Source organism: Eulemur rufifrons, chromosome 7 (genome assembly GCF_041146395.1).
Source record: "Eulemur rufifrons isolate Redbay chromosome 7, OSU_ERuf_1, whole genome shotgun sequence".
Classification (NCBI taxonomy): domain Eukaryota; kingdom Metazoa; phylum Chordata; class Mammalia; order Primates; family Lemuridae; genus Eulemur; species Eulemur rufifrons.
In genome coordinates, this window is record NC_090989.1 from 152499976 (window position 1) to 152525642 (window position 25667).

At 45.9% G+C, this 25667-nt stretch overlaps 1 protein-coding gene across 5 annotated transcripts in view; it reads right to left on the reverse strand.

The window, feature by feature from the left end:
• Positions 1–1354: 1354 nt before the first annotated feature.
• Positions 1355–25667, reverse strand: part of KIF9 (kinesin family member 9) — a 53539-nt gene continuing 29226 nt past the window's right edge. For 3 of the 5 annotated variants that reach the window (XM_069473580.1, XM_069473578.1, XM_069473577.1), the window contains 12 exons: positions 25070–25147; positions 21300–21368; positions 20712–20816; positions 18954–19009; positions 18215–18305; positions 17575–17708; positions 15967–16161; positions 14132–14346; positions 10311–10487; positions 9845–9960; positions 9303–9407; positions 1355–2040 (listed from right to left, as the gene is read on the reverse strand). In XM_069473580.1, the coding sequence (XP_069329681.1) occupies positions 1990–2040; positions 9303–9407; positions 9845–9960; positions 10311–10487; positions 14132–14346; positions 15967–16161; positions 17575–17708; positions 18215–18305; positions 18954–19009; positions 20712–20816; positions 21300–21368; positions 25070–25147 (1392 nt within the window). In that variant the 3' untranslated portion in view covers positions 1355–1989. The remainder of the gene's footprint in view (positions 2041–9302; positions 9408–9844; positions 9961–10310; positions 10488–14131; positions 14347–15966; positions 16162–17574; positions 17709–18214; positions 18306–18953; positions 19010–20711; positions 20817–21299; positions 21369–25069; positions 25148–25667) is intronic. The other 2 variants (XM_069473582.1, XM_069473579.1) reach the window with 1 other exon arrangement.

Below are 25667 nucleotides of genomic sequence, written 5' to 3' on the forward strand. Positions count from 1 at the left end.
TCTAGGACCAAGTGCCATTACAGAGGCTCAGTTTATCTTGGCTAACAGACTCTAGGACTGGGTGAGAACTCTTGTGGGCAGGACGTCCAGCAGGGCCATGCCATTCCAGCCAGCAACAGGAACTGAAGGGAAGAGAGTCTGGTGATACCACAAACGGCTGTTTCCTGTGGCCCCAACAAGAAGGTGTACTCCCTGTTTGAATGCCAAACAAGTCCTCATAAGGTTAGGGGCAGCCAAGAAGAGAAACGGTCAGAACCCTCTGCCTAAGGCCTCTGTAAGGAGTCTCTGAGAGCTGTTTCAGGACCGCGGTATATCAGTCAGTGAAAGAGAAAGGGGCTGGTGAGGGGAGCGGGCAAAAACTTCAAGGAAATCCTGTTTTCTCTCGTCAACAAAACCCACATCTGTCTGCTGATGGGCTGAAGAACAGAATCATGGAGTCTTTGATTGGATGGACACCATCCAGTTCAACCTTCTACTGGGCACAACCTCCTTACCCGACAGCCTACTGCTGTGGGGCTCTCACTACTAACTTCATGCCAGGACTGCTCTTATTTTAAGCCTCTTCTTATTTTGAGATAAAAATCTGTCTTTCAGCCATTTCCACTTTTTGCAAAAATGTTTGCTCCTACTCATCTAGCTTTCATTTGGGGACCATACAAGCCAAATCCTCTTGCTGTTCCTTCCATTTGGGCACATTTCTCTTCCTCTTCAGGTAAGAAGACCTGGTTCCTTCCATCTTTCCTCATATAAAGTGGTCCCAGAGCTGGACATCACCACCAGATGTGATCTGAATTTTTTTCTCTCATAGCTTCCAATGACAGGGCTGCCAGGTGATCAGAACCTCCTCCCTACTGTTGGCCCAATCACAGCAACATCAAGGGATTGATGGGTTTCAGATGGAGGGAGCACTCAGACTACAAGGCCAAGGCCCATACCCACAAAAACAGAAGTGAGTGTGAGAGGAAAGATTCCAAGGAAGCGCTGAAACTTTTTACTCAGTGGAGACTGGGTTTTCCAACCCAGAGGCGCATCAATCAGCCCAAGAGGCCTCAGAGGGCCTGAGCTTGTTCTCTGAGCAAAGTAGTGACCTCTTTTTCTTTGGTATCACCACCAAGGGCACAAGGCCCACCCTGAGAATTTCTAATGCCTTCTCTTCCCTGTATAATCCTGACAGTGTGAACTCTGTTCCTATCCAGGGTAAACTGGCCACTTTCACTTCTGCTTATCTGCAGCCTACACATTGAGAAAGGGAGAAAAGAGGAGGTGAGGGGGAGAAACCTTGACACACAGCCCACATACATACTAGATAGGGAAGGCTGTGGTGGTGTTCTGGGAACACACAGAGGGCATGTCCCCCAGAAGCTGCTCACTCATTCTCTGGCACATAGGCCCAGCTCTGCCTCATCCCTTTCTGGAGTCAGTGGCTAGACCTGATCATCTCCTGGTTGCCAAGGAAGTAGGGCCTCCTGTCTTCACTGGCTGAGGAACACAGAAAGAATGCCCTAAGAGAACTTAGGGTTTAAGGGAGCTGAGAGAAGCAGGGCTCATCAGACCAAGCTCACCCCCAGATGTCCATCTCAGAAAGGAAAGAGGTGACCAAGGGGACAAAGGCCTGCAAGGAAGCACCTGGCTGAGCTACATTTTGCTTTCCTACTTAAAACTCAGTCCTGACCCCACCTGTACATAGGGAAGACATTCTTTCAGATAGGAAATAAAACAAAGTTCTTAGACGAGCACTAACATCCAAACTAAAAAGTTATTTTAACCCTGTATATAAGACAGTGAATTAAAATCAAAAGTGTTTTGTGGCAATGACCAAGGGTGTCCTTTGGAGGATGTTCCTCCTAGCAGGCAGGCCATTATGTGCTCTCTGGGCTGGGTCCCAGCCTTGGAGCAGAGTGGCTGGAACTCTGGGTAGGTGGTTTAGCAGTTCTGCTAGAGCAGGTTGGAGTTGCTGGTTTCATCCTTTAAGGTACTGGTGATGAGACTCTATTTTCTATGTGTCTGCTGGAGGCCAATCATGGTTTTCAAGTAATTGTGCTGGACACATAAAAGGAGAGAAAACAGGAATTGATTAGGAGCTGTGGACTTAACAGGGACACAGAATCCAACCCACTGACATTCACCCTATCATTTTTCCTGTAAACATCATAGTTTTGGGACAGATTCCTTCTGACTAGCCCCAATTCTGTGGGGAAAAAAACTGTTTTTGTTGTTGTTGTTTTTCTGAGAGAGAGGGACTTGTCCTGTCACCTAGGCTAGAGTGCAGTGACACAATCATAGGTCACTGCAGCCTCGAACTCCTGGCCTCAAGAGATCTTCCCGCCTCAGCCTCCCAAGTAGCTAGGACTACAGGTGTGTACCACTGCACCTAGCTAATTCTGTAAAATCATTTTTTGTAGAGATGGGGTATTCTTATGTTTCCCAGGCTATTCTTGAACTCCTGGCCTCAAGCAATCCTCCTGCCTTGGCAACCCAAAGTGCTGGGATTACAGGTGTGAGCCACTGCACCCAACCCACAGAAATAACATTTCATTCAAACCCTTTCATTCTTTCATCTTATAGAAAGTGTGTAAAACTATTTTAAAATGGTCTGGCAGGCATGTTTAAAAGGAGGCATGTATGTTTCAAGAGCATACTTGAAAGTTTCTGACATGGAATAGGTTTAAAAAGAAAAGGAGGGGATTCTGTCTCCAGAGGAATTGGGGTCCATGTACTCTGAAGGGCCCTCCCTCTGCAACTTCAATCAACTATATGTTCGCAAATTCTACCCTTTTAATGCATTGCTATGCTCTTAGAAAGCAGGTGAAAAATGTGGGCTGAAACAGAAACAGTGGGTAGTAAGCAAATGCTAAAACTAGCTTGGAATATGGAGTCCCCACAAAACCTGAAGCTCCCACATTAAGCTGGAATTCATAAAGGGGGTTAAAATGGTCCTGGGTTGGTAATGCCCCATGACTAACTGCAAAAAGCAACTGCAAACCCTTTCATAAGGAAAGTAATTTCAACTTATGTGCTCAGGACTCCTAGAGCTTAAATATGAGCTCATGATTTTACACACACACACACACACACACACACACCCCGCACCATGAGACCTGGCAAAATAGGAAATAGATTTTTACCTTGAAAAATCTGATCCTATATATTTCCTATATAAAAACATATGTGAAAAGTTTAAATAAATATAAGATAGAATCAAAAGAGCATGGAATGGTTCAAGTATCTGGATAAAAAGTTTGTGCATGTTTGTCTTAAACATTAAAAATGACCAGTGCATTATCTGATGTGTAGTATGCGAAAATTTTTTCCCATTCTGTAGGTGGTCTGTTTATTCTCGTGACTGTTTCTGTGGCTGTGCAGAAGCTTTTTAATTTAATCAGGTCCCATTCATTTATTTTTGTTGTTGCTGTGGTTGCCTTAGGGGTCTTCTTCATAAATTCTTTGCCTAGGCCAATGTCTGTAAGAGTCTTTCCTACATTTTCTTCTAGAATTCTAATTGTTTCACCCCTAAGGTTTAAGTCTGTTATCCACCGTAATTTGATTTTTGTGAGAGGTGAAAGCTGTGGGTCCTGTTTCAGTCTTCTACATGTGGCTATCCAATTCTCCCAGCACATTTATTGAATAGGGATTCTTGTCCCCAGAGTATGTTTTTGTCTGCTTTGTCAAAGATTAGATGTCTATATAAGGATGGTTTTATATTTGGATTTTCTGTTGTGTTCCACTGGTCTGTGTCCCTGCACTTATGCCAATACCAGGCTGTTTTAAGAACCACGGCCTTGTAGTATAGTTTGAGGTCTGGCAGATTAATACCTCCCATTTTGTTTTTATTGCTTAAAATTGCTTTTGCTATACGGGGTCTTCTCTGATTCCATACAAAGTGTATAATTATTTTTTCTATATCTGTGAAAAATGATGTTGGTAATTTAATAGGGATTGCATTGAATCTGTAGATCACTTTGGGTAGTATAGACATTTTAACAATGTTGGCCGGGCGCGGTGGCTCACGCCTGTAATCCTAGCACTCTGGGAGGCCGAGGCGGGTGGATTGCTCAAGGTCAGGAGTTCGAGACCAGCCTGAGCGAGACCCCGTCTCTACTAAAAATAGAAAGACATTATATGGACACCTAAAAATCTATATAGAAAAAATTAGCCGGGCATAGTGGCGCATGCCTGTAGTCCCAGCTACTCGGGAGGCTGAGGCAGTAGGATCGCTTGAGCCCAGGAGTTTGAGGTTGCTGTGAGCTAAGCTGACGCCACGGCACTCACTCTAGCCTGGGCAACAAAGTGAGACTCTGTCTCAACAAAAAAAAAAAAAAAAAAAAAAAAAAAAAAAAAAAAAAAAAAAAAAAGAATCAACAATGTTGATTCTTCCGATCCACGAGCATGGTATGGTTTTCCACCTCTTTACAAGTTCTGCTATTTCCTTCCTCAGTGTTTCATAGTTTTCCCTATAGAGGTCCTTTACCTCTTTAGTTAAATATATTCCTAGATATTTTATTTTCTTTGTTGCTATTTTGAAGGGTATTGAGTCTTTAATTTGGTTCTCTGATTGACTGTTATTCTGATAACAAGAATCTATTTAGAACTCAGGAAAATCAGCAAGAAAAAAATCAAACAACCCTATCCAGAAGTGGGCAAACGACATGAATAGAAATTTTTCAAAAGAAGATATAAGAATGGCTAACAAACATATGAAAAAATGCTCAACATCCCTAATCATCAGAGAAATGCAAATCAAAACCACAATGAGATATCACTTAACCCCAGTGAGAATGGTCTTTATCAAAAAGTCCCAAAACAACACATGTTGGCATGGATGCAGAGAGACAGGAACACTCATACACTGCTGGTGGGACTGCAAACTAGTACAACCTCTGTGGAAAGCATTATGGAGATACCTTAAACAGATTCAAATAGACCTACCATTCGATCCAGCAATCCCATTATTGGGCATCTACCCAAAGGAACGTAAGTCATTCTATGACAAAGACACCTGTACCCAAATGTTTATAGCAGCACAATTCACAATTGCAAAGATGTGGAAACAACCCAAATGCCCATCAATTCATGACTGGATTAGTAAACTATGGTATATGTATACCATGGAGTATTACTCAGCTATAAGAAATAACAGTGATACAACATCTCTTTGGTTCTCCTGGAGAGAGTTGGAACCCATTATATTAAGTGAAGTATACCAAGAATGGAAAAACAAGCATCACATGTACTCACCAGAAAATTGGTTTCCCTGATCATCACCTAAATTCACATCTGGGAATGATACCAATCGGATATCAGACTGAGGTGGGGGGTGGGGGGAGGGGATGAGTGTATGCCTACATGATGAGTGCGTTGCGCACCGTCTGAGGAATGGTCACGCTTGAAGGTGCTGACTCGGGGAGGGGGGGTGCGAGGAGGGGATGGGTGTATACCTACATGATAAGTGCAATGCGCACTGTCTGGGGAATGGACATGCCTGGAGCTCTGACTTGGAGGGACAGGCGGTACATGGGCAATATATGCAACCTGAACTTTTGTACCCGCCATAATAAGCTGAAATTAAAAAAAAAAAAAAAAATGACCAGTGCAGAAAGTTCTCCTAGAGATTGGGAGAAAAGAATTTTGACCTGTAGAAATATAGGATTCCTCTGTTTAATGATTTAGAATTTAAATGTTTATCTGAGACTTTGAAATAACTAAAGAAAATGCAAGGTTTGTCTGGGATATCAAGAGAAAAATTCATGGTGGGTAACCATGCAAATAATTTTGGTTCTATGATCTATCATTTTGGTTCAAGATATTTTCTACAATCTTGAAGTAACTTACACTAGTTAAAGCAAGTTTAAAATAATTTATAATAGGTGGCTCATGCCTGTAATCCCAGTGCTTTGAGAAGCTGAAGTGGGAGGATCACTTGAGGCCAGAAGTTCGAGACCAGCCTGGGCAACATAGTGAGACCCTGTCTCTATAAAAACTTTAAAAATTAGCTGGGCATGATGGCATGAGCTTGTAATCCTAGCTACTCAGGAGGATGAGGCAGAAGAATCGCTTGAGCCCAGGAGGTCCAGGCCACAGTGAGCTATTATTGTGCCACTGCACTTCAGCCTAGGTGGAAGGGTGAGACTATCTTTAAAAAAAAAAAATTAGCCTCACCAATAATGTGATAAACCAATATCATGTGCCTCCCGATATGATATACCAAGAAACACATAACATCATTTCTGTGGTATTCCTGCCAAAAATGTATAAATTGAATTTAAGTCACAAGAAAACATCAGACATACCCAAACTGAGAGACATTCTACTAAAACTGGCCTGTATACTTCAAAAATTATGAAACACAAGGAAAGACTGAGAATTGTTCTAGATTAAAGGAGACATAGCGACTAAATGTAACGTGATCTTAGACTGGATCCTGGACTGGGACAAGAGGGGAGAATAGTCATAAGGACATCATTAGGATAATCGTCAAAAGTTGAATATGGAATTTAGATTAAATATTACCATATCACTGTTAATTTTCCTAATTTTGATTATGGTATCATGATTATATAAAAGAATATCCTTGTTCTTAAGACATAAACATTGAAATATTTGGAGCAAAAAAAGCAGAGCATAAAATGTTCTAAAATTCACTGTGGTGACGATTGCATATATTTGTAAATACACTAAAAACCAGAGTTATACACTTTAAATGGGTGAACAGTATGGTATGTAAATTATTTCTCAATAAAGCTATTTTTTTAAAAGAGCATGAAATAAGAGTTTATCAAAAATAACCAAGTATATTTGAAGGAGATCCAAATAGAATTTTTAGATAAAGCTTATTAGATACAGCTGAGGAGGGCATTAATATACTGTAACAGAAGTCTAAAGAAGTTACCCAAATTACAGCATAGAGAGATGAAGATCTGGAAGAAACAAGAGTTTTAATAGATATAGAGGATAGAATGAGAAAGTCTAAAATACATCTAATCAGAGACCTAAGCAGGAAAATAGAAAGAAGAGGGAGGCAAAAAGATAATAGTTCCAATATCCCTTCATGATTAAAAAAAAAAAACAAACCACTCAATGAACTAGGAATAGAAAACTTCTTCAACCTAATTAAGGGCAGGTTCTAAGGGTCTCAAAGTGTGCTACTCAAAGTGTGGTCCTGAACTAGCAGTATGGACATTATCTAGGAACATATTACAATAGAAATGCAGAATCTCAGGCTTCACCCTAGATACTGCTCCATCAGTATCTGCACTCCAAGACCCCCAGTGATTTGTGTGCATAGCACAGGGTGGGAAGTGCTGCTCTATGGGACCTTCAGAATCCATGTAACAAACCCATTTCATTCAAACCTCTCTGAAAGGGCTGCAGCTCCTCACAGCCATCAAGTCAGTGAAGACATCAGCTTAATCCTAAATGTAAAGAGTGAACTCCATTTGGGGGAAGGGCTTTCTAATTATGACACAAAATCCAGAAAGTAAGAAAGAAAAGACCAGTAAGACTGATAAACTCATGCTATGGTCTGAATATTGGTGTCTCCCATTCATATCTTGAAATCTAATCCCCACAGTATGATATTAGGGGCCTTTAAGAGGTGATTATGTCATGAGGGCTCTGCCCTCATGGATAGGATTAAGTGTCCCTATAAAAGAGGCATGAGGGAGCTTTTAGCCTTTTGCCCTTCCACTATCATGCCATCTTTGCAGCAGAGAGCAAGCCCTCACAGGGCACCAATTCTGTGCCACCTTGATTTTAGACTTTCCAGCCTCCAGAACTATGATCAATAAATTACCCAATCTAAGGTATTTTGTTATTAGCAGCCTGAATGGACTAAGAAAACTTGATTTCATAAAAATCAAAATAATTACAAAAAACCATAAATGACAAACAGGAAAAAATAGTTGCAACTCATATCATAAAGAGCTAATTTCCCTAACACATACAGAGTTCCTATAAATTAATAAGAAAAAACCCCAAAACCAATAGAAAAATGGGCAAAAATATGAACAGTTTACAGGAAAAAATTAAAATGGCTCATAAACTTAGGAGGAGGCTCAACTTCACTTATAGTAAGATAAATGCAAATTAAAGCTACACTGAAAGACCATTTTTCACCTTTCACATTGGAAAAACACAAAAAATGGGATAATATATCTTGTGGGCAAGGCTGTGGGGAACAAGCATCCCATATGCTCTGTGGCTGCTGTGGTGCAGATGGGTTCAGTTCTAGGCAGACAATTTGGCAGCAAACATCAAAAATACAAATATCCTTTTGACCAAGAAATTCACTTCTACAAAACTGCCCTTCAGATATATTCACACGTGTGAATTCACATTTGTACAAGGTTAATTATCACAGCTATATCTGTAATAGTAAAGAAATAGAAACTCCTAAATGTCCATCAATATCAGATGGATTAAATAGATTTTAATGGAATACTACGACGCAGCTATTAGAAAAGAACACAGAAGCACCTACAGGTTAACACAGCATGATCTTCAGGAGGTGCTGCTAAGTGGAAAAAGCAAGATGCAGGATAATGTGCAAGGGGAACACTAGAAACAAGTGAAAGGGGTTCCCTGTCAGAGGGGATTGGGGGGAACTGATGGATGGGGGACAGTGTGTTTATACTTTCATGTTTTTTTTTTAATATTTAAAACACCTGAATATATCACTTAATGAAAATGTAAATAAGTAACTATGAAAATATTTTTAAAAGAATGAGCTCACTTGGGCAGTTACCCCTTGTGCATCTGTCCCCTGCTGTGTGAGTACTGCTTCTGGGCACAGAGGAGTGCACAGCACACAGCCCCGCTGTGTTCTGGCTCCAGGCTGGGCCTTGGCAGAGTGGAGAACCTCTGCTCCAGCCCAACCTGCTCAGGGAGGCGAGTACCAGACCCAACCTATGGCTGATACAATGTCTAGCTCTGCCTCAGCTGCATGTGGTCCTCTGTCTGCACCTATGCAAGCTGGCCCCTGTTAGAGAGGTCCTCCCTGATAGGCAGTGGCCTCAGGGAATCCTTAGGCCATGTCCTGGGCTGTGAACCATACCTGGGCTGGCTTAGCACTCACCAGTCAGGTCCCCTCCACAGTCCCCTCCACTGTGGGACCTCTCTACAGTCTAGCCCAATCCTAGTCTGGAGCTGGTAGAAGACACCCACTGAGTGTGGGAGGTACTGGATCTCCTTGGGCTGGCACCATTCCTCCCCCACCTCTCTAAAGTAGGGAGTGTGATCCTGGGTTTCCTAGTAATGAGGTCCCTGAGGCCCCCACCCTCCTAAGAAACATGAACTTCCTGAGTTACCTTCTGTTCTGTCTTAACTTTGGCATTGTAGAAGGAGATGGAATCAGGGCCCTCAGGTAGCACCATCTGCTGCAGCTGGCTGAATTTGTCCTGGTCATCTTCTCCCTGGGGGAGGCCCAACCCAGCACAGTCCCTTTAGCATGGCATTGTCAGGATACACCCTGGCTGGGCCTGTGGTGGGCATCAAGGCAGTACCTTGCTACATTTGCAAACCCCCACCGAGGGCATCTCACACCCCTCTAGCCTCCATGTCTGTCAGTATCCTCACAGACACCACCCTGTAACTGCCACCTGGCAGTTGATGAGCAGGGTGAGCAACCCCAGAGGCAGGATGAGCAACCCCAAAAGGGCGGCAGTAGTAAGCATGGTGTTTTGTGTCCCCATCCTCCAAAACTGTACCTGCCCACCTGCCTGGGCCAGCTGTGGGAGAGGCTGGGAACACCTCACATACTGCCATGTGTGTGGAGAGGACAGAGGACAAGGGGTACTGCCAACTGCCCCATGCTCAACCATCACCATGCCCCTGCCCTTGTGCTGCTCACCAGAGACACAATCCTGCTGGCAGGTACCATGCCTGGCCGGATGCTGCTGCCTGGCTTCAGTGCCACCTGCATGTCCTCAGGGATGACAAAGGACTCATTGTACCAGATGTCAAATTCTGCAAGGAGATGAGGAGACAGAACTGTGAGGTGTGAGGGAGCCCCTGGTAAGCAAGCAGGCAGGTGTGAGGGAGCCTCAGGTAAGCAAGCAGGTAAAGGCCATGTGCACCCATCTGTCTTACACCTGTTGCAAGCTCACCGCCTGTTCACTTCCTGCTCTAGGGTCGCGCCTTGTACCCATCTCCATCTCTGGTCCTCACAGTCCTGGAAACTACACATCTGAAGCTCCTACCCTGCCCCTGCCTCTGCCAGAGAGAAGCTCTGACGGTGTTCCCAGAACTCAAGCTGTGGCCTTGCCCTGAGCCCCCCTGGACCTCAGGTGACCAGCCAACCTTCCCAACTGGCGCACCCGTGAGCAGACGGTGCCGACACTGATCCACCAGCCGCTGGCAGTACTGGATCTCAGCCCTGAGGTCACGCAGGTCCTGGTACTCGCTGCGGTACTGCTTCTTGAGGTCTTTCAGCTTCAGAATCAGCAGGAATTCCTCCTCGTCGATGATCATCAGCCCCTTGTTTTCATACTCACCTGCAAGGTGATGGAAGAGGTCAGAGAATGAGGAAGCATCTACCTGGGGCGGGGGGGGGGGGGGGGGGGCGTTGGGAAGGCATTCTAGGAGAGAACAGTGTTGGCAAATCACAAAGACTGGAGACCACAGGCAAGGCTGGGGTGTGGCAAGGAGATGGGCCAATCTGTAATTCCAGCACTTTGGGAGGCTGAGGTGGAAGGATCACTTGAGGCCAGGAGTTCGAGACCAACTTGATCAACATAGCAAGATCCTGTTTCTACCAAAAAGTAGAAAAATGGAAAAAAAAAAAAAAAAGAAGAAGAAGAAGAAGAAGGCCAGGCTGCCAGGGCATGTCTCATAGGGAGGGGGAGCTCAGATCAGTGGGGCCACACTGGTATTTTAGGACAAACAGGAGAGGTGGCAGAGGAAAAGAGTAGAGATGACCCATGCCCCACACTTATTTTGATCTTAACCCCTATTAGCCAAAGATATTTAGGTAAGTACTCCTATTATACAAATGTTTATTTTTCTTGTAAATTATATGCCTAACTTGCCATCATTGGCTAGTACCACAAGGCACTTAGGCAAAGTTCCTTATTGGTAACAATGATGTAAATCTACATTTCAAAAGGTCTCTTTTCTTTTTTTTTTTTTTTTTGAGACAGAGTCTCACTCTGATATCCAAGCTGGAATGCAGTGATGTCAACATAGCTCACTATAACCTCCAACTCGGGCTCAAGTGATCCTCCTGCCTCAGCCTCCCAAGTAGCTGGGACTACAGACACCTGGCTGATTTTTCTATTTTTAGTAGAGATAGGGTCTCACTCTTCCTCAGGTTGGTCTCGAACTCCTGATCTCAAGCAATCCTCCCATCTCAGCCTCCCAGAGTGCTAGGATTACAGGTGTGAGCCACTCTGCCTGGCCAGTTATGCTATTAGTCTTTTTGCATGAACCTTTTAAGGTCAGTTTGGTGAGAATTGTCAGGTTAAGACAAAATAATACGGTCTGCAAAGACACTCATCCTGCTGTCCACTACTCACAGCACCTGAAAGCTTAGCAAAAGCATCACATCAACCCCCCCTCCCAAGTGTAGGGCAAGTGAGTTCTGCATGTGACCGGAGGTGAGGGACTGGGGTGCACAAGGCAGCCTCCAGGTGCTGGAGGAAAATGTTAGCACTTCCTCTGATGTTTACTGGGGAAAAGTAAGACACATTAAAAGTTACTAGGCCGGGCGCGGTGGCTCACGCCTGTAATCCTAGCACTCTGGGAGGCCGAGGTGGGCGGATCATTTGAGCTCAGGAGTTCGAGACCAGCCTGAGCAAGAGTGAGACCCCATCTCTACTAAAAATAGAAAGAAATTATGTGGACAGCTAAAAAAATATATATAGAAAAAATTAGCCGGGCATGGTGGTGTATGCCTGTAGTCCCAACTACTCGGGAGGCTGAGACAGGAGGATCCCTTGAGCTCAGGAGTTTGAGGTTGCTGTGAGCTAGGTAGACGCCACGGCACTCACTCTAGCCTGGGCAACAAAGTGAGACTCTGTCTCAAAAAAAAAAACAAAACAAAAACAAAAACAAAACAAAACAAAAAAAAAAGTTACTGACATCATTAATGGAGAGGCAAGGGTCTTGACTCTGGGTTCTAGGATCTGGGGTGGGAGGGTTCCACAGTCACCCTCACCAGGTCTCCCACCTTTAATGTGGAGCATTCTGCTGTGGTCTATGTTCTGTGGAGCATCCCTGATGTGGTTATTTTGATAAGCAGAAATCCCTTACAGAGTAGAGCCTTCATAGTACTCTGCTGAGGCTGGAAGTGACTGTGAACATCTTATGTTCTACCTAGAGGATCACTGATTATCTCCAAGAAAAAACTTAGAGGATTTTGCATTTTTCTTACATTTTCTCTCTCTCTCTCTCTCTTTTTTTTTTTTTTTTTGAGACAGGCTCTGGCTATGTTGCCCAGGCTGGATTCCAATTCTTAAGCTCAAGTGATCCTCCTGCCTCAGCCTCCTGGGTAGCTGGGACTAGGGGTGTGCTACTGTGCCCAGCAATTTTGCATTTTTCTTCTATAGAAGACTAATGTTCCATATATGCTGACTTTCTAGGCCAACAAGTGGCTGTCAATCATAAGGTATCTAGCAGGTATATTTAAACATGAATTTACTTGATCTGTTCCCTCAAAATAAAGGTTATTTTATTTGGCATTTTAATAACCAGTGGGAAAACAACTGCTTTTGGAGGAAAAGAGCAAAAATGGAGTGGTTTTTTGATACTGATAGATAAAATTTAAAATATTTTAAAAATATTGTTTATTTATTCTTCATCTCATCCTTTGAAAACATCCATTTTCAGGTATACTTAGAAGTAAATGATATGCCAGCATAGCATGCGTGTACTTTATTTTAAATATGTAATAAGGGGCTGTATGTTCAAAGAAGGTATGGGCAGAGGGGACAAAGAAGTGCTTATTGGTCCTGTAATCACCATGTCCCCTCCCTAGAGGTTCTGGGTAGGTGCATCTCTAAAGCAACCATCACTGGCCTTCTCCAGTTTCCTAGACCCTGAGGGGGCTTTAGCCTCTGGAATAGCATGTCATGGTTGGTCTATAGGATATGAGCAGATAGCCCTAAGAATTTGAAAATAAAGTTGCCCTCTGAGAAGTAAATGAGTAAAATACACCACCTGTGAGTGAGATGACCCATCGGACCTGCAGGAATAAACCAAGTGACATCTGGAGATCACTCATGAAAGTTTGTCTGGAACAGGGTTATGGTTTATCAAGGGAAAGCCCAATAGTACCTGTGTTGTGCCTTGTCTGGAAAAAGACAATGAGACTGAGCCAGGAATATGAATAACAGTGTGTCCTCTGAAACACCTGCCTCAGAGTTGGGATGGTCAGTACTTAAAATGCAGGTTCTGGGCCCTGCTTCATACCTCCTGAGTCAGAATGACTGGCTGGGGGTCTGGGAATCTGCACTTAATCAGCCCTCCCAGATGAGTCCTCTGCATGTTCAAGTACTTTGTCCACAGTATAGGTGTTGGGCAGAGCATGCCATTGGGACAAGGGCACCAGGCCAGGGTAACCAATCAAGGGTCCCTGCTTTTTGCGCCTGGGCGCCCCTCCCATGCCACCTGCCCTAGGAGATGAGAATCTGCCAGGCTGGCACAAGTGTCAGAGATTCAGCATGGAGAAGGGTCTTACTGATATTGAGTCCCTTGGCCCTCTGGTAGCCACATTCTCATTTCCTTCCTTGTCTTCTCATAGTCCCATAGTCCCCATCCCAATATGACCACCATGGCTGTTGAGGAGATCACATTAGGACCCAGGGACCTTGTAGAGGTCACCAACTGCCCATTTCCCAGGGATACCTCTACAGGACCGAGGGCCTCTTTGTCTGGGGACAGTAGCACGTGTTGGGTGGAAGGCCCAGCATCCAGGTTTAAGATAATGCAATAATGGAGGACCAACAGGCTGGCTGACAAGGAGCGACTCTGTGCCCTGCAGGGCTGACCATGGCCAAGTGATATGGCCAGGAGTGAAGGCTACATCCCAGCAATCCCTGCTGGCCGCCTCCCATTTCAATCCTCTAGTGCTTCAGTCCCACTTGGAGCAGGATGACATTGAGACCCCATAGCCCCCTGGCCATCTTCTCATCACATTTACCTTGCTTCTCCCGTAGTGACTTCTGGAAGTTGAGTGCCTCCTTGGTCACATCAATCTCCTGCTTGATGGCATTGATGCGCTGTGTGGTCTCACTGGCCCTTTTCCTCCGTTCGTTCAAAATGGACTTGTTTTCTTTGAAAATGCGGTTGATCTCACTACCTCGCTCATTTTTAAATTCCTCAAAGGCCACAGGCTTGGGGGGTGGGGTGCTGGGCCTGGAGATGGAGGAGGAAGCCAAGGAGAAGGGAGAAATGGGGCAGTGGCCTTGGAGCCATCAGGCACTTCATCTTTCTTCCCTAGGGCTTCTATAGGTAGGAGGCAGAAGTCTTAGGCACCACCTGCTTCAGACAGGAGCTAAACTGTCTAGGAATCATTCCCTCATCTTTGTCTTATGCAGCATACAAGGACACATGCCCACTGCAGAAAATGAGGAAAGCAAGTAAAAGTGTAAGAAACAGAAAACAGAATAAAACAAAAACTATTCACTTCCTTTCATCAACCACACTTTCATTTATCACCTTCTGGAATTCTTTCATGTATTTTTGAATGGTTGAGACCATGCAGTATGTATGTGTGTATGTTTGTTTGTTTGTTTATTGTTGGAGATAGGGTCTTACTATGTTGCTCAGGCTGGAGTGCAGTGACCATTCACAGGTGAGATCCTAGCTCACTGCAGCCTCAAACTCCTGGGCTCAAGTGATGCTCCTGCCTTAGCCTCCACAGTACCTGGACTACAGGCGCACACCATTATGTCTGGTTCTGTATAATTTTACATTTTACTTTTTTCACAGAAGCACCCTTTAATGCTATTAAAAACTCCTTGAAAACTCTACTTAATGAGATGTAAGATGTAGTTTTGAGGCACGGGTAAGTGAATTGATGTAGGCAACTTACTTTGGAATGGGCCAAAAAAATAAGATGGAAGGATAGAGGGATATTCACATGATGAACCAAGTATAGTAACAGGTTAACTACAGAATTTGGAGAGTGCTCGGTGTACAGATGTTCACTGTACAATTCTTTCAACTTCTCTGAAGGTTTGGAAATGTTCGTAGCCTAGGGGGAAAAAATTCTTCATGCACATCCTTGCACAACCCAAAGGCAGAGATAATAATTTACTTAGTGCCCTTTCCCTAATGTTGGCTATTGAAGGTGTTTCAAAAGAAATCTTTTTTTTTTCTTTTTTAATTAATGATGCAATGAACATCTTTTTGTATAAATCTTGTCCACATCTCTATTTCCTTAGGATAGACTCTTAAGAACTCAATTACTGACTCACTAGGGAGGGGGACTGGGTGGTTGGAGGAAAGGGAAGGAGTTACATTCTTTCATCCCTTGAGAATTTTGTAGCTTTTGAATGTGTTACTTATGTAAAAGATATATCATTTTAATTACTTAAATAATTGCTATTTGGAGGGTCTAAAATGATTCTGTGTTTAATTGTGGATCTTTGTGGATGACTTCTGAGGTTGGATCATTTTGCATGTGTATAAGTCATCATGTTTCTTCTTTCGGGACTGTGTTCCCAGCTGTGCCCATTACCCCTTATTGTATTTCTCTTGTATCTACAGGCACTCTTTACATGTTCAGGATCACACTCTGATTTTGGTTGATCTGGTGCAGGAACTAACATTAGATGGTTACCACTCTTTTTGTGCCCTTCCTTTTTCTCTCCCTTTGCTGTGACAAGGGGTCCGGTCATGGGTACCATGCTCTTAAACCTGTATCTTGCTCTTGCCCTATAATCCTATCTTTCTGTCCTCAATAAACCTCATTTTCGTGCTTGCCTAAAAACAAACAAACAAACAAACAAACAAACAAAAACAGATGGTTACCTAATCGGGCGTAGTTCCTCCTTTGGGGAGTCTGAGGGAAGGGGCTCAATGCTGGAGGTTTCCCGGTCTCGCAGAAGCATGTCTTTGACATCCCCATCCTTGGAGGATGGAACCAGCTGGGTCTTAGAAGTGGAAATCATGTCCAGGTCCTTGCCACTCACAGGGCTGCCAGCACCTTCTTTTCTTGTTAAGGAGCTGGAAGGAGAAGGCAAGGAAGCCCCAGGGCTCAGTTATGGGCAGTAAGGTATCTCAGATGCCAAGGTGAGTGACCTTTCCCACCCTTTACTATACTAGGTGCTCCACCCTCCTCAGCTCCTGTCTTGTTCATATACCTAGGTCACAGGGCAAAGAGTCTGACCCTAAGCCATGCAGATAGGGAGGGATAAGAAAGCATTTTTCTCCCTTTTATCAGAATAAGGAACTCTCAGCAGTCTCAGCAAGGGACACTTGGGAAGAATGGGTCTCCATGGCTCAAAAGTGTATGGACCTGCAGGATGGGCTGCAGGTTCTCAGGAGCCACTACAACTCCTGAGGTATGAGGTGCACAGTCATCCCTGGAAGGACTGGTAGAGCCCCCATCCAGGGTGGGTCTGTCTGCGGACGAATGATAAAGCAGGATGGGTCTGCCCTGCTTCTCTGACCAGTCCACACTCTGTTCTCACCATACATCAGGGTCCATACCAGCTCCCAGAAAAGTAGCCATCCTCCCTCTCCAAGTGATGGCACTCAGTGTGTCTTTCCTTCAGGAGAGATACATCTGAACAGGACTGAACTGACAAGAGGATGCCCATGGCTCTTCCCACCAAAAGGTTCTTTTCTTCTGCTGCTACCTAACTCTTGCCCTGCACATGACAGTTTTCTACAATCAGCTTTGCTCATGTGCAGGGACTGCATTCACTCACTTATCCTCACAACAACCCCAGTGACTTTGATGCTATTATTATTATTCCCATTTTAGGGGTGCAGAAACAGAGGTGCAGAGAGGTTGTCATGCCTCATACAAGGTGACCCCTTGGTGTAAGAAGCACAGAGAAGGGAGACAAGCCCAGGCATCAACTCCAGAGTCTGTGCTCTCGGCCACTGCTACACAGCACCTCCCAGGGAAGGTGGGCTTCTTAAGTGAACCTAAACATTTTTCCCACCTTGCACATGCAAATGAGTCTTGCCAGAAAGGTGAATTGGGGTTTTAGGTGACCTGAGTGCTGGTCAGCAGAAGGGCCCTGGTGAGGTGGAGGGAAGGGTACCACATGAAGGACCAGAAGGCATGAACTCTGGAGTGCTGGTCCGGCTTCTTGCTGTGACCCTACTCATTAGTGGCGTGACCTTGGCAAGTGACTTCCCCATTTTGAGCCTGAGTTTTCTCATCAGTATAATGGAGACATTAAACTCCCATCTCATGAGGTTGCTGCGAGGGTGAGAGGTGACCTTTGTGCTATGGCTGGTTTGGAACCAGCCTGGGCTCCACAGATTTGCTAGTATTGGCAGCAGTGACATCCATTGTGACAAGTAGCTGAGACATGAGGGGGAAGGTGAGAACAGCTCGTGTCCTCCCATTCGCCCACCACAGAGGGCCGGGTACTGAGCAGGTAGAGCAGCAAAGTCACTCACCTGACCTGATCTTTGAATGTCTTCCTGGACTTAGATTTCTTCCCGGGTTTGGAAGAGAAAGGGGCGACCCCAAGTCCAAAGCCTTGTCCATCCGGCTCCCCCACTAGGTGGCCATCAACATCCATAACCCCCGCCTAGATAGAAAGGCCAGCCAAAGGTTCGTGAGTTAGAGTAAGGCTTTGGGCCCCTCAAGGACCCAAACGTATATGGCCCAAGGCTTGCGGTAGGCATGTTCACCCCATATAACAAGGTTTAGCTGCTGCTAATGCCAGCTTCAGGCTATCCCCAACAGAGCTGTCCCTGACTACCCTACCAAATGTCAACTTTCCACAGCAACCCCCCTCACCAGTCTGGTGCCTCATTCCATACTCTGAGTATCTTAAGGCTTGTTTCCAACCAAACTCCAGGAATTGGTCTTGCTTATTATTAACCATGTCTCTAATTTATGGAAATCAATTTCAATTCAAAAGTGGTTTATTCTTACACAGGTCACCCCACGAACATCCACGCTCATCCTGATGTTGCCTTTATCTGTTGCAATCCTAGCTCTGGTTTAATGCATGACACCTACTGCCTTTGCAAAGGTCTAAGGATGGAAAATCTGAGGTGAGTGTTGTTAGCAAGAGGCAACCATGCTTACCTTCTGGACAGCAGAAATGGCTGCAAAGTCATTCTTGTCTATGAGGGTATACTTTCTGCGCAAAGCGGACTCCACTTCCTGTTCCTGTTGGCTTGAGAGAGAGAGTACACGAAGAGCTGTGCTCAACCCGCTTGGGCAAAAACTAAGTCCTGGGATTAGAAGTCATTTGGGTGAGGCCCCCTGGAATGCTCTCATCATGAACCAGACTAAACAAAAGAGACAAAAGGGCTCACTGCCCCCTGCCCCAGTGCACAAACCCATCATCTAGCCCAAAAACTTGCAGGGGCCACCCTCATGTACCCAGTGTGTCTGCGCCAAGATGACATTTAACAAGGACTGTAAGCCTGACTCGGGACCATGCTCCCCCACCAAGGTTCTGTCTCTAACAGGCCCCTTGGAATCATGTGATCAGCTTCTGTGACATCACCCAGCATGACCTACTCATGCTGTGGGTATGTCTGTACCTAAATAAACAAAACTGTCTCCTGAAGTAGAGGGAGTGGGGAATATTCATAGTGCCTTGCTCTGGGCACACTCAGGGCTAGCACTCTATAAAGACCTTCTTTCCAATTAATGAACTAAGTAAACATCCACCGGGGACCTGGGCACACCCCAAGGACTCTGATATGGCTCCTCACCCATGAGAGAGAAGGAGGTGCTCCTGGAGGTAAGTGCCCAGATCACGGGAAATGAAAATGGTAGCCTGATGTAGGAGTGTGTGGGGGAGGAAGTCCCTCACCTCAGCACCACGCGGAACTGGTTGAACACCTCCTGGATCTGTCTGAGGTTGATTATCTGCAGGAAAGAGAGCAAAGCAGAGGTTAGACCATAGGCATCAGGGACTGACCAGGCTGTCTATGTTAGTAGAGAAATCAGGACCCCTTGGCTGACCTCTGGACTATCTGTCTTGATAAGGGGATGTCTGCAAACAGCCTCTCAGCAAAGTGGCAGTCAAGCCCTCCTCAAGAGTAGAAAAACATCTGATTAATAGCTTTAAAACTAAGTATTTAATGAAGCAATAAAAACTACCTTTTCTAAATAGAGATCTCTATGAAAATGAAAATGATTCTAGACCTTGAAAATAGTTTCTAAAAAATCATTTTAGGCCGGGCGCGGTGGCTCACGCCTGTAATCCTAGCACTCTGGGAGGCCGAGGCGGGTGGATCGCTCGAGGTCAGGAGTTCGAGACCAGCCTGAGCAAGAGTGAGACCCCGTCTCTACTAAAAATAGAAAGAAATTATATGGACAACTAAAATATATATATACAAAAAAAAAAAAATTAGCCGGGCATGGTGGTGCATGCCTGTAGTCCCAGCTACTCGGGAGGCTGAGGCAGGAGGATCGCTTGAGCCCAGGAGTTTGAGGTTGCTGTGAGCTAGGCTGAAGCCACGGCACTCACTCTAGCCCGGGCAACAGAGTGAGACTCTGTCTCAAAAAAAAAAAAAAAAAAAAAAAAAATCATTTTAATAAATGTATTTTCTCAGCTTTCTCCTGCCTCCAAAAGGTTCACTCTGTTGTCTTTTTTTTTTTTTTTTTTTTTTTGAGACAGAGTCTTGCTCTGTCACCCAGGCTAGAGTGCTGTGGTGTCAGCCTAGCTCACAGCAACCTCAAACTCCTGGGCTCAAGAGATCCTCCTGCCTCAGCCTCACGAGTAGCTGGGGCTATAAGCGCACATCAACACACCCAGCTAATTTTTTCTATTTTTGGTAGAGACAAGGTCTCTTGCTCAGGCTGGTTTCAAACTCCCGAGCTCAAGTGATCCTCCCACCTGAGCCTCCCAGGGTGCTAGGATTACAAGGCCCAATCTGTTCTCTTTAGATGGAGCCCATTTACAAACCTTTCTGCAAGGGCACTGGCTTTCCTCCTGGCCCTGAAGCTCATAGCATTACCCTTGATCAAAGATTTGTTTGGTACTGCCCTTCCTGGGAAGGCCAGAAGAGCCCACCCCTCAGTTGTCCCAGGCCTGCCTCTTGTAGCTGCCCATAGTAGCAGCCAGGGTTGGCAGGGGGTGCTGCCCATGGGGCTCCTGGAAGAGGGGTTTGATGGCCTGCCCAGTAAAAACAGGATGCATCTTTCCCCCTGAGGGCCCTTCCTTGTGTGGCTGCTTGGCCCACTTCAATGTGGGCCCGGGGGTCTGCCTGGTAGACAACCAGCATAACCACCATCCTTTATCGGCTTCATCCCATGGGGCACAGCCGCTCAGTTTCCTCCCCACTGTGCAGGCAAGACCACTGAGGTACAAGAGGTTGAGCATTTTGCTGAGGTCACTTAGCAAAGAAGCAGTGGAGCTGAGATTCAGTCCCAGAAAGCCTGGCTCCAGGGCCTGCGCATGTGTTCCCCGAGATGGGCCCCTGACACCAGGGATCCAGCACTACCTTCCACCCGTTGCACCCACTCAGTGTGAGGTTCTGAGGCCAGCACAACACACACAGGGGTGTGCCCAGGACAGGGAGGCTCAGCCAGCTGAGCATGGTGGTCCCACAGAGGGGCTCCTTACGTCGATCTCATCCAGCGTCCCCTCCAGGTATCTCCGCACCTGGGAGTTGATCTCAGCAATCTGAATTTCATCCATGGGGTCGTAGGTCACAAGGGTACGGTTGGCCTTAAAGGAGGATGAAGAATATGTGGATACGAAATGAGAACCTGAGCCCAATCAGGAGTAGCAGGGGCCATTCTGAGAGCCAAAGTAGGGAAGTTGGGCACAAGCCCTGCTGGCCACCCAAGCTGGCTCTGTTCCCTTCATCATCCAGTCCTGGCAGAGAAGGCCTGACACACAGACCAGATGCTTGGGTCAGAGAGAGATAGGGGAGAGAAGGGAAGGCCAGTGGATACAGGGCCTGCGACTCTAGACAGAGTCTCAGTAGACTCTGTAGGATGAGGACCATGAAGAGGGAAAGGGAGGTGCTGCCTCTGCCTTGAGTCAGGACCATGAACACCAGCCCAGACAGGCTGCCATAGGACTTGCACCCCCTGTCCTCATGGCCCTCATGGCCCCTGCTGCTGCCCCCTTACCTGCCCCCATTCCCCTGACCTTGACCCATCATGCTGTCTGCCCCAGCATCCCCGCTTGTCTCTAGCCCCTTACCAAGCTGTCATGGATGGCCAGCTCCTGCTTCAGCAGCGCTAGCTCTTTCTCCAGGTTCTTGACCATTCGCTGTCAGGGAAACATGGGGGTGGGGAGTAACAGAAGAGGTCATCAGAGAAGTTACCCCATCCCTTCCACATCAAGCACACAATTCCTCATTCTGTGCCCAGACATCCTGGCCATTCCTGGTAATCCACGGGTTGTGCTCTTAGCTTCTGAGTGATTCCCTTCCCACTGGTGACCCTTCCCCAAGTGGGGTGAGTTAGGGTCGGAGAGGGCCTGACCAGGCCACTGGCCTTTGCGTCTTCCAGCACAGGAGATTGAGAACAAAGTGAGCATAGGCCACAGGGCCACCTCAGACCCAAGTCCCAGGGGCTCCAGGCTCTTTCCAGTCTACCAGGACAATGGTCCATTTGGTGCAGCCTACAGACTCCAGAATGCTTTCTATGCACAGTCTTAACTGTCATCCTCCCCAACCACAGCATGAATATGTCACCATTCCCCAATGATAAGCATGTGTGTCACCTCTAATTTTTTGCTGCTACAAACAATGCTGCAAGAATATCTTTATACTCATATATTAGTGTCCTTATAGATTTCCATAGGATAACACAGTGATCTGTGAGGCTCTAGAGATCTGTGTCCGTTTCCTTGTTTCTACTGCTCTTCCCTGGCTCATTCTACTCCTACCAAATTTGTACACTCCCACCTCTGTATTGCCTGTTCCCTCTGCCGTGGGATATTCTTTTCCCAGGTATTTCCATGACTCTCCCTCACCTCCTTAAAATCTTTGTTCAAAATCTTCTATGTTAGGTGCACTACAATCGCCCTGTTTAAAATTGCAATCCCTTCCCCACCCCTGCACCACTCTAAAAATCTCTAATTTTTTTTCATAGCATGTATTACCTTCTAACATACCCTAGACCAGTCCTGCCTAAAACAACTGTCTGCAATGATGGAAATGTTCTATGTCTGTGCTGTCCAATATGGTAGCCACAAGCCACATACAGCTATAGAACACTTGAAATGTGGCTAGTGTGACTAAGAAAGTAAATTTTAATTTTAACTAATTTAAACAGCCACATATGAGTAGCAGTTACTGTGTTGGATAGTGAAGCTTTAGAACTTACCTATTTATTGTGATTATTAATATCCATCTCCCCTACCCTCAAGAGACTGTAAGCTCAGACAGAGATTTGTGTTTCTGTTTGTACAGTCATATATCCCAAGTGCTTCAAAAAGTGCCTGGCACATAGTAAGCACTCTGTGGATTTTAGGTGAGTGGGTAAATGATATATTTTGAGAAGAAGAATTGCTAAGTAATTTGATATTTGATAGATACCGTCTGAGTATCTTTCATGAAAGAGGCACAAGGGACTTCATGCTGAGAACAACAGGACTTCTTTTAGTTGTCATTAAAGGGCCACTGGAGGGAGCCCCTAACACCTGGATCCCAGGACTGGTGACCAAAGCTGAGACCAGTCCACTACCTCACTGGCCCCCTCCCAGACCAAAGGTCTGCTGTACTCTACCACTCATACAACCAGGTCACCTAGGCACTGAGGCCTTCCTGCCCCTAGGCTCTCAGATAGCAAGGGGTGATACACCCCCCGCATCCCAGTGGCTCTGTGGCAATTAAGGCACAAAGCCTGGGACTCAAGGTGCATGACTAGGGTCCAAACCCTGACTGCTCCTCTGGAAATCCCCAAGAAGATCTCCTTCAGGTATAGCCTTCCTGTGGGATCAAGGGGAGAGGCTTGCTGGCCAGTCCCACCTGTCTGTATCCTCTCCTTCACCCAGCAGAAAATGCATCATGGCCCAGCTAGAGAAAGCCTGGCTGAGCTACCGGGGGCCTCCAGCTTAATGACTCTGTTCAGTGTGGCACAGAGGAGCCAGGTTCAGATGTCTGGGCCAATCAGAAGGTGATGTGAGGAAATGGACCATTTGCTTCCACAGGACATCAGCCTCCAAGTCACACCTTGAGAGAATGGGAGCCACTTTTCCTAATGCCTGGCAGGCTTAGTGGCTTCCCACTCTCCCTCTTCTACTGACTGGAGAGCAGCTGCCTGGAAACACAGAGGGCTGGGGCAACAGACCCCACAGAACAGGGTCTGGCAGCACCTCCTGGCTGACCAACTCCTTTATAAAAACCAGGGGCATTTTGGGGATGGAAAAAATGCCTCAGAAACAGCAGACTCAAGTAATGTGGTCAGGAGTCTGCCATCCCAGAGGGAACCTCTGGATTCAGTTTGGTCTTTTTACTACTGCACATTTTTTTTACTATACATACATACACCCATTAATGATAATCAGCATTACTCTGCATGTTTTTATACTTGGTGTAAATGATAGATGCTATCATTTGGCCCACTTCAATCCTCAAGTTGTTTTCTCACTTGAGATTTATCTGTCCTGGTAGCTCTAGCTCTGGCTCCCTCATTTAGCGACCCTCCTGTTGAAGGATATTGATTGTGTTTCTAAGTTTTCACTATCACAACAAGCACTCGTGAGCACCATTCTTCTGTAAGTCTCTTTACATGCACATGTGAGAATGTGTCTAGACTATACCTAGAAGTGACTGTTGCTCTGCAGAAGTCAGGAGGGTGCTAGCTAACATTTGCTGACCATACACCCCACGACAGCACTGTGCTAAGAGGTTTCTACACATTATCTTATTCTTCACTAGACCTCTTTGAGAGTAGATTCTGGTTTTTAACCAATTTACAAATGAAGAACATGAGTCGTAGAAAGGGCATTTCATGGGGGCTATACAGCTAATGAAGGGAAGAGCAGGTTGCTGAACCCAGGACAGCCCAACCCAGTATGCCAGTGTTTCTCAAAGTGTGGCTCTGAGAGCAGTAGGAGCAGCAGCATCACCTGGGAACTTAGTAGGAATGTGAATCCTCAGGCCCCAACCCAGATGGAGAGAATCAGGAACTCTGAGAATGGATCCAGTGACCCATGGTTCAACAAATCGGCCAGGTGAATCTGACACCTGCTCAAGTTTGGGAACCAGTGCTCTACGCTCCACTCCCTCTCCAACCTTCAAACTATGGGTTAGTTCCACAGAGCCCCAGGGACTGTAATTTTCCTTCAGGATTTAGAATCTGAAAAGTGTAACTGACTTGTCATGAGCTTAGGGGACGCAAATGCTCCTGTCTCCAGTAACTACAATTCCATAAGCATCTTACAGGAAAGTCAAATTAACGATAAACGTGTTTTTACTATACTAGATGTTGTCAAAATGCTCCCCAAAGTGGTTGTATCAATTACACTCCAACCAGAAATGGATGAGTTCCTGTTTCTCCACATTCTCATCATCCTTTTGCGTTGTCAGAAAAATTCATTTTTGCTGGTTTGAGAGTGGAATTCCACTGAGGTTTTAATTTGCATTTCCCTGGTTAATGGTGATGCTGTGCATTCCTTCTGATTGGTCAGCTCTGTTTAGAGGGATCACTCAGGCTGGGAGGAAAGAGATTTTGTAGTGACACAGGCAATTCTGAAAGATAGTTCATATCTCATGTAGAAGCTCAGGGTATCCAGAGTTCCCTCACGTGTGAACTGGGTGGTGGCCTGACCTCTGTGTCAGCTCCTAAGGTTCTCCAGGGACTGTAAAGACTCTGGCCTATCCCAGCGTAGAAAGGGACTGATCCAGGGCTGCATGGTTATCTTTGGTTGAGGAAAGAAGGGAAGCCAGGCTTGTGTGACCCAGGTAGCAAACCCATATACCTTCCCCACAGTGGGGCACCTGTCCACAAGCCCCTTAGTACCTCAGCATCATACTTTTCATTGATGGCAGGCTCTGTGGTGACCAGCTTCATCCTGCTGGCAAATCGCAGAGAAGACAGCTGAAAAACAGACCAGATAGACATTAGATGGCTCCCCACTAAACTGAGACCCCAAGAAATCAGTCTTCTCAGAGACCCTGCCTGTCCTCTCCAGGCTCTTCAGGCTGCCTTGTCCAACCCACCATGTTGGTTCACTTCCCTGAGGGGACATTAGTCAAAAGAGCTCTTGGCAGTGAAGTCCCCAAGTTGGGTGGGAGTGGAACAGGAAGAAGTTGATAGAGGGCACATATTGCAGCCTGGTCCTCATCGTGTACAGGATGAGGATACACATTGGTCTATTTCTTTATCTAAACCTGGCCATATTCTACTTCTAGGCCTTTGCTCAAGCAGCCCTACCTAAAGTGCCCTTACTTCTCCTCCTATGCTGTCTGCCTCCCCATGTTCCACTCTCTCTCCCAGGCCCAGCTAAAAACCAGCTTCCTCCCTGAAGCCCTCCTGTTCCTCCTTCACATGAAGTCTCTGCCCCTTCCACAACCCACAGTGTGCGCCTTTTGGGAGGGTGGCCCCTGCCCCCGCTTCA